We start from the raw sequence: 8,880 nt of genomic DNA, 5'->3' as shown, positions 1-8,880 counted from the left end.
GAGCTGATCCAAAACGATCATGTCCCGCAAATTTTGACTTTCGCTTGAAATGAGCAAATATATCATGTTGATTGCCCAACCATACTTTAGCTATCTTATGTAGAGCTGAATTAATTTTTTTTCGAGATTCTCATTGATAGGCTGGAGGTTAATACTAGGCCTCTAAAAGAATAAAAGATTGTTTTTAGCATTTTTTCACTTATGGGCCGAATCATGCTGGTAAGTATTTCCTACTAGCTACTTCCACTACTATTATCCCTACAAATTAAAGACTATGTGAAAGAGACAAGAACATTATAGGAAAGGTTCAATTTTACCACTACTATGTAAAACTTCCAATTGAAGAAATGGCCATTAAAACCCAAGCTAGTAGACTCCCTCATCAAACAGTTTTAACAGACACACATATCATCATTTTTGTATGTTGATGATAATCTTGAAACATGGAAGCATCTAAAGTCAAACCCTAATTCTCATTTCTCACATCATATACCCAAAAAGTTTAGCACAAAGTACAGACAGTTGAAGCTAAGGCCTAAGGCTCGCATATATATATAGGGAGTGTTAATTTCATTATTTCTATCTAATACATATATATGCTGATTTGAAATTACATATAGTTACACTTGTTTTCTCTTCTAACAAGTTTCTGCTTAAGCTACAAAGTAACTAGAGCCTATACAGCCTAACAGGAAGTAACAACTTCAAAATAGCAAAAAGAAGCCAAAACTGCCTAGTTGTTTTGAAGAAATATATCTTTCTTTATTTCCTCAAAACAAATCAGCAGTTCACTTATGGCCAATCCAGGATTCCCATTAGTTCTTCCTGTATTTGAGCATTAGAATCATCAAAGAGCCAGTTTTCCAGCAAAGTTAAGGGTACTTCCGTCTCCAAATTTTGCTTGCTCCCTTTTTGGAAAAATCCATTTTCATTCTTGAAATTTGGAAAATTGTGTTTATTATTTTCAACTTGGAAAATTCCAGCATCCTGATCAGGTGTGAAAGCAACAACATCGTCCGCCAACATAGACTGACAAACATCAGAATTATAGGATGAATTGAAGCTAAAGAGAGAGTCTAACCCCTCCGGTGTTGGTGCATTCATGGTCCCTTCACTAGGACTAGAACTCGAACCTGTCCCGATTGATAAATTGTTGTAAGAGCTCTGGCTGGTGGTGGTTGAGTTAGAAATGCTTTGAGATGATAATTGAGGGGAATTTTTCATCCAATTTTTAAGCAATCGAGAGATGTTATCAGCGCTGGATGCATAAGTAGATGTTTGGATAGGAAGAGGAGCAGTAGGAGAAATGGTTTTTTTGTCAGTAAGGAACAAAGCATCAGAAAGAGCTTGTTTAGCTGTGTGGATGTCTGTTTGAAGTCTCCTTTCCCTCTGTCCCTTTGAGATTGATGATGATGATTTTCCCTTTTGACTATTCTCATCATCATGACCTTGAAGCTTCTGGAGCTTCTTTTGCAAATGAGTATTCCAGTAATTCTTTATGTCATTGTCCGTTCTTTGTGGAAGGTATGAAGCTATGGCTGCCCATCTATACCAACAGAAAGAAGAAAAAAAGTTAGATAAATATATATACTAGTAAGATCTAACCCTAATTACTGGAAAAATTGAGCAACTATATATCTCTATTGAGATTTTGAAATATAAGATTGGAGACAGATCCAAGATTTAAACTTGAAGCATAAAAGAACAAGAATTCCTTATTTTTTATAGATTGATTTAGTACCTATTGCCAAGAAGAGCTTGGAGGTGAATAATCATCTTCTCTTCATGCTCGGTAAAGTTGCGACGTTTGATGCCTGGACGGAGATAGTTTGTCCATCTAAGCCTACAGCTCTTGCTGCATCTAAGCAATCCTGTAAAACCAAAGACAAAAGGAAATTTTTTTTAAAAATATAAAAGAAGGTAATAGTAGCTAGTGAGATACAAAAAGGTTGATCTAATTAATGAGATGGATGTATTCATTCAAGAAGGCTATGATAGAGCTGCAGAATGTTAACTACACATCTTTAATGATTTTAACCAACCCCAAATAAAAAGACAAAAAAAAAAAAGGAAAAGAATCATGAGATTAAAATGTTTACCAGTATTAGTAGGAACAGCTCTCCAATTTCCAGGACCATGTTCTTGAATATATGAAGCTAAAATGATATCTTCTTCTGGTGTCCATGGTCCTTTCTTCACACCAATTTTATCACAACAAGGTGGCCTTCCCATTTTATTTTCAAGGAAGAAATGATCTCTTTTTGATGAGTTCAAGTTTGAAACAAAATTATGCTTCAAGTTTGAAACAAAATTATGCTATCTTTCTTTATTTCTCAAGCTCTTTTTTTGGGATTACTTCTAAATGTTGAGGCAATAGAGTCTAAGCCAAAAGGGGTTCTTGTTTGTGTGTATATATAGAGGATTAGAGAAGAGAGAGAAAGGGAGAAGAGACCAAGGTGATGTTTACGCTGACCAAAGATGAAGAGGTAAAAGAAAGAGTCAAAATGATAGCAATTACTCCCTCCGTTTCAATTTATATGAACCTATTTGACTGGGCACGACATTTAAGAAAGAGGGAAGACTTTTGAAACTTGTGGTTCAAAATAAGCCTTGAAAATTTGTGTGTGGTAAATCATTCATAAAATAAATTTGTTTCCAAATTAGGAAAGACGTCATTCATTATGGCACGGATTTAAACGGAAATAGGTTCAAACAAATTGAAACAGAGGGAGTAGCATTTACTCATTTGCTTGCAAAAGGTCAACTCTTTGTTTATGCAAATCTTTAATTTCTTTATCTTTTTCCGCCTCACGAAACCGCGTGGCATTCAATATATCCGCTTTCTCAATGTTTTTTTTTTAAAAAAAAATATATATATATTCGAAGTTAAGTATTTAAGTGAAAATTCTAATTAATATATGTGTAGGTGACATGTTTTGTATTCATTGAGTTAGTGTACAAGTACGTATCCAAATGATCTACCAATAGAGGTGAAGATATGCGTGATCCAAAGGGTTTCAATTTAATCTGATCGTAAAATTACATCGTTCAAACAGAATAGAAGATAATAATTTGTTCACGTGTATAAATTGTTGAACTCCATTAGCATAATGTAGCTTCTAGTGTAGTATTAAAGGTGACACAAAATTTTCTTTAGGTCGCATGTTTGGATATAATATATATATTTTTTCTTAGAATTCCTAGCTTTAATTATCACTGTCTATCAATAGTCAACTTCTTATCTTCCTTTTATATATGTCTTTTATAGCTTGTACATATCTTGTGATTGTTCAAAACTTTGGCTAATAAAGAGGGATAGACGTAGAATCATATAGGTATATTGGAAGTTATTTATCCCTGAATTAAGGCAATTTGACTTTCTTTGTTTTCTAGAAATATTTCCCGTATTTTATTAGTAGTACGTTTAAGCTCTTTCACTTGTAAAATCTATATGACCACTGAAGAATGAAGATCACAGGCAAGGAAGAAGTGTCAAAGGAGAGTAATTTTGTTTACTTTATTCATCAACTCTCCATAAGAGGGTTTCTAGACTGGGTAAATTTAAGATGATAGTGAAGTAGTGACCATTTTCTTCGTTAGTCACCTTCTGATGAGGCCTAAAGCGTAGTACTATTTTAAGGAAAGACTTCCTAATTCACCAATTTGTGCTTACTTAAATCAAGAAAGAAATGAATATGTGAAGGCCCAGCACACCTCTCATTTAATATTCGGGAGAAAGAGTTTGAAAATGCATTGTGTCTATGGCGATATTATTTTACTCGACAGAAGCGAGAGAGAGAGAGACAGAGAGTACACCCTCTAGACCTAAAATATTACGTAGTTATTATTTTAGAAGTCTGAACTCTGAATTGGGTTTAAGATATTTTTCGTTTTATAAAAAATATTTACAGTAGTATTTTTTATTAAAGAGTAATTTAGAGAGTAATGTGTAAGAACTTTAAAACACAAACAATATGAACTGAAGGTGCTATTTGCATATTCCAAAAGTTTTACTTTTAAATATCCAAAAGCCCGTTTGGATTGGCTTATAAGTTGCTTATAAAATTTTGTTTTCGATTTTTTGAGTGTTTGGCTGGCCAGTTTAAAATCGTTACATAGCTTAAAATAAGCCCAAAAAATTAATTGTCTTTTATTTAAATTATCTAAAACATTTTAAAAGCGAACATAAAAATTTAAAAAATATAAGTTTTAAAAATATCCCAACTTTTTTTTTTTTTTTGTCTTATAAGGTTGTTTCCAAACATAAGGCTCTTTTTTTAAGTCCATCCAAACAGGCTCCAACTCTTAGGATTAGCATTGAATTGCGTTTCTTTTTATAGGTTCCTTGATCATGTTTAAAAAATATTCTTTGTTGTTTCGCAAATTCCTTTATATCTTATTCTATATAAAAAGTTTCTAACAATCAAATCAAGCAATATTTAGGAAAGGAAAATTCATACAATATAGGAGAACCACACTTGAAAAATTAGCTATTGAGGTGGAAGAGCGCAGAGCTATCTAAGACCCACATTAGCTCCCCATTAAATCAAAGTGGGACTCAAGTCGCATACCTTGCAATAGGGTCATAACAAAAATGTAGTGCGACAACTGACAAGCCATGTTTATCATAGTTAACAAGTTGGATTAAATATTGAATTTAAGTTAGTTACAATTATAGTGTAAAGGTTTTTAACAATACAACCAAAGGATGTGGTGCAGCGGATGGGGCTGCTCCACCCTTAACCAGAGATCTCGGGTTCGAGCCCTGGGAGTGGAAAAATCCTTGATAGGGTACATATAGTCTAATTTATGTATGTATGTTAATTAATACTTTCATAGATATTTAATTACAATTATCTTAGAAGTAATTCAATTGTGTACATATCTTTAGCACCTACCGTTCATAGAATATAAATTCTAAGAAATTACATTTTTATTATAGAATTCCAAGCATTATTATATAAACAACTTATTACTCTTAATTTAGTCGTTTACTCTAATTTGATACGATTCTGATCTCTCTCTGTTTTTAGTCAGGTGATCTTACTGAATTTTCTTTCCATTTGACTTAATAACCTCAAGATGGGAAGCGATATAGCCAGTCTCTTTCCAGTCAAACTGGATAAAATTTTCTAGAACCATTTAGTCAAAATTGAAAAGATTCGCTGTTTAAATTTTTCAACACCCATCAGAAGCCTAGGTGTATGATTCTCTGTGTCCAAAATTTCACATGGTTCGTGCCAATTTTACCTATGACTTTTAAGGGTCGTCTAGTACGCGGGATAGCTAGGATATTTCAGAACTAAGTTTACGATTAAATTTATATTGTGTTTAGTTAATGGTAAGATTACGCTCTATGTCTATTTGTGAAAATATTTATGTCACTTAACCTATACTTTATGTATAAACACCGATTTAGCCAATATTAGTGTATTAAGACCTTTTATACATTATTATACACTATATACAAGATTGATACATTATGTGTAGTGCTTTTGCCCCAAGGCCTCAGGTATAATGTTGTATAATATTGTATAATATTATATATTGAGATACGTGGCGTAAATATTTCAAAAGTTGTATATTTTTTAAAATATCTCGTTAATTTGTACCGTCAATCAATCACATTATAAATTTTATCCCAAACTGAATCCTAGATATCTCATCTTATCCATCAAATTTGAAATTATTTTATCTCACCTCTCATATGAAATAAATTACTTTAAAAATTATAATCTGAAAATTATAATCCAATAATAATTTAGTCCGCAAATCAATCAACCCCTTAGCATGTATTGGTAAACTGAGTACGCAACTCCACCCACCTCTCCCCGTTCCCCTGCCACGCCCCACTTTTTTGTTAAATGTGTGTACCGAACAAAAAGTCAAAGGGGAAATCTCTCTGCATGTTATGACGCTAAGCAAAAGACAAATTAATTTTTTTTTTTTTTTTTTAGAAAAAAACAAAAACCTACTCCGGCTATCCTTTACGAAAAAGTTTATCCTACTGAGCAAAAAAATTACTACTCCCTCCGTCCCAAAAAGATTGTCCTCTTTTGATTTGACACAAAGTTTAAGAAATAAATGAAGATTTTCGAAAAGTGTGATCCAAAACAAACCTTAAATATTTGTGTGGTTGTAAATCATCTCATAAAGTTAAATTGTTTCTAAATATAGAAAGAGAACAATCTTTTTGGAATAGGCTAAAAAGGAAAGGAGGACAATCTTTTTGGGACAGAGGGAGTATAATTTAAAATAAATCGTGTCGACAAAAATTAGTTTGGAATTGCAACGTAATTATTATATTTGTAACAAATACAAGTTATATTCTTGTTGTTTATAGCTGATATGTGAAAGTGAAGTGCACGTGGACTTGCAGGGGTGGGATGGGCAGGCTGGGCAGAGCCACGCTTTAGCTACGGGTTCTACGGGTATTGATCATGATTCGATTTGAGTTAGCTTTTACCTAATAGATGAGTAAATCAATTAAGTCAATTTTTCAAATATAAGAATTAAATCAAACCAATTCAACGGTATTTGTCGATTATTATTTCAATTTTTATCAATTTTTTAAATAAGATTGATTGATTTGAAAATAATGGTGCGATCTCTTGGAAAAAATTGCTTGTGGGTGATCTCATTTCAAGAACTCATAGAATGAAAAAGGATTGCATAAATTAAAAAAAAAAAAAAAAAAAACCCCATAGACCAAAGTGAAGAATCTATGCAGAGGTTGCTTCAAAAAAAAAAAAAAAAAAAAAAAAAAAAGAATCTATGCAGAGTTTAAAAAAAAAAAAAAAAAAACCCTAAGGATCATTTTTATAATTATATGTACACAATTTATTACATTTACTTTGTTTACTTTATAATTAAAGTTTTCTCTATTTCTATCATACTAATTAACTTTACACATTAAGCCCATTTCTTAAAAGAAATCCATGAATCCAAACTCATTTATTCAAATAAACAACTATAGAATTTACCTAAAAAAAGTTATATTTTTTTATAAACTTTATTTACTTGTAGTAGGTTGAATAGACTTATGAGCAGCTTGGAAGAGACTCATAAAGTAAGTATTGACCCGTCAACTAGTAACTTAGGGAAATCAATAGGTGTAACAATTGGAAGACTCAACTTGATTAGTAGTGGTCATAGCCACTGCATCTATCTCTTCTCTGATAAAAATCTGCTCTTTCTTGGTTGAAATTCATTATTTGCTTTCTTTTATTTTTAGTTAGTTGATAATTATATCTTTGGATTTTAATGCTGCAAGGGATGGGGATTTGTCTCCTAGACAGGTGGAAAGTGTAAAAAGACACAAAACTCGTACGAAGGAAGAGCGGTGGGATGGGAAAATGATCGAAGAATTTGTCCCAAGGCAGATACCAATGAGACAAGCAAAGAAGACAGTGACAGCTCCTGCCACTTCAACAAAATCCACAAGATCCAAGAAGAAATGATAAAGTTTCAAGATTTTTTGGAAAGGCATGAAGAACAAGACAAGGTGGAAAATTCAATGAATATAGAAGATTTTACAAGTTCGAGATTAAGGATTCTCGTCTTTATTCTTGTATTATTTTCTCATTATTTTAGCATTATCATGTGTAATATCATCATAGAGTGTGTTATAAACTACGTGGTGATCATAGCTTATTTGATCATTTCGAGTTCATTTTTTCTACATTCTGTTAGTTTAGAGTTCTTTGCCTCATGATTAGTAAGGTAAGGCCTAGTCCCCCTTACTTGTACTCTCCCTTTGGGGTATTTTTTGTTTTCTAGAAAATTAATAAAACTAGCCCTAGGCCCAAAAAGCCTAGTGGACTTTGCTTTAAAAAAAAAAAAAAAAAACCCTTAGATCCGTAGGGATCTAGTAGCTTAGTTGGTTGGCTACCTGAACTTTCACCTTGTTGGTGAGGGTTCGAATCCCCACATTGTAATTCCCTCCCCATTTCCCTTCCCCTACCCCCTATGTAATAAAAAAAACAATTTGAAAAAAAAAAAAAAAAAACCCTTAGATCCTCCCAAAAACGGCTGTTTCTCTCTCTCGGAGACGGCGAACCAGTGAGAGAGGAGCTTTGAGCTCCTTCTCGGCCATCTATGGCTTCTCAAGCCAATGGGCAACCTCCTCCTGAGGTTGTCCAGCCACCACCACCACCTACAACAATTCTTACAACCCCTGATTATTCACAAATCCTCAAAAACCCAACGCAAAACCCTAGTTCAAGCAAAAAGCCATCGGCTTCAATACCCATTAAGCCTATAGTTTACCATCATGGTGAACCCACAATTCAATATGATATGGAGGGATTAATGCTATGATAATACGTGAAGATCTCCACGTTGTTGTTGGAAAATTCACGAATGGTTGGAATGATCTTAATGCACTACGTACGGCCATTCCAAAGCAATGTGAACTCAAGGGAGAGCCTATTATTGGATATTTGTGTAATAGACATGTTCTTATTAGGTGTAGCTTATTTGAAGATTATGTTACTCTCATGTCCAAATCTTCCTTTTGGATTAAGGATAGAAATTTTTCTTATCCCATGAGAACGTTGAAGTGGGATCCTTGGTTCAGTCCGGAGGAAGAAACAAGTATTGCTATAGCTTGGATTTCTTTCCCTACGCTTGCACCTCATTTTTTTGTGGAGGAAGTGTTGTTCTCTTTGGCTTCGGCAGTGGGGAAGCCATTGACAATTGACCTAGCTACTAAAAATAAAACGAGACCTAGTTGTGCTCGTGTCAAGGTGGAGGTTGATTTATTGGAGAAACATCCTACAAGAGTGCAAATTAATGTTGTTGATATTAAGGGAGATGTTAAATCTCGTTGGGTGAAAATCCAATATGATTTCATGCCTAAATACTGCAAGGAGTGTAGGC

At 33.3% G+C, this 8,880-nt stretch overlaps 1 protein-coding gene across 1 annotated transcript; it reads right to left on the bottom strand.

Moving 5' to 3' along the window:
- Positions 1-531: 531 nt before the first annotated feature.
- Positions 532-2,505, bottom strand: LOC132044463 (myb-related protein 306-like). The gene is made up of 3 exons (XM_059434941.1): positions 2,100-2,505; positions 1,742-1,871; positions 532-1,546 (listed from the first exon to the last, which is right to left on the bottom strand). The coding sequence occupies exons 1-3, from the start codon at positions 2,230-2,232 to the stop codon at positions 793-795; spliced, it is 1,017 nt and encodes a 338-aa protein (XP_059290924.1). The 5' UTR covers positions 2,233-2,505; the 3' UTR covers positions 532-792.
- Positions 2,506-8,880: the final 6,375 nt, after the last annotated feature.

Source organism: Lycium ferocissimum, unplaced genomic scaffold, assembly GCF_029784015.1.
Source record: "Lycium ferocissimum isolate CSIRO_LF1 unplaced genomic scaffold, AGI_CSIRO_Lferr_CH_V1 ctg4577, whole genome shotgun sequence".
NCBI classification, from domain to species: domain Eukaryota; kingdom Viridiplantae; phylum Streptophyta; class Magnoliopsida; order Solanales; family Solanaceae; genus Lycium; species Lycium ferocissimum.
The sequence above is the reverse complement of the archived record's forward strand: the minus strand, read 5'-3'. Positions and strand labels throughout refer to the sequence as shown.

Excerpts from the sequence above, each read along its gene's own strand:
- LOC132044463 (XM_059434941.1), bottom strand. The coding sequence starts at position 2,232 with ATGGGAAGGCCACCTTGTTGTGATAAAATTGGTGTGAAGAAAGGACCA. Across the intron at positions 1,872-2,099 it reads AGCTGTTCCTACTAATACTG|GATTGCTTAGATGCAGCAAG; the intron begins GTAAACATTTTA and ends TTGGTTTTACAG. Across the intron at positions 1,547-1,741 it reads CAAGCTCTTCTTGGCAATAG|ATGGGCAGCCATAGCTTCAT; the intron begins GTACTAAATCAA and ends CTGTTGGTATAG.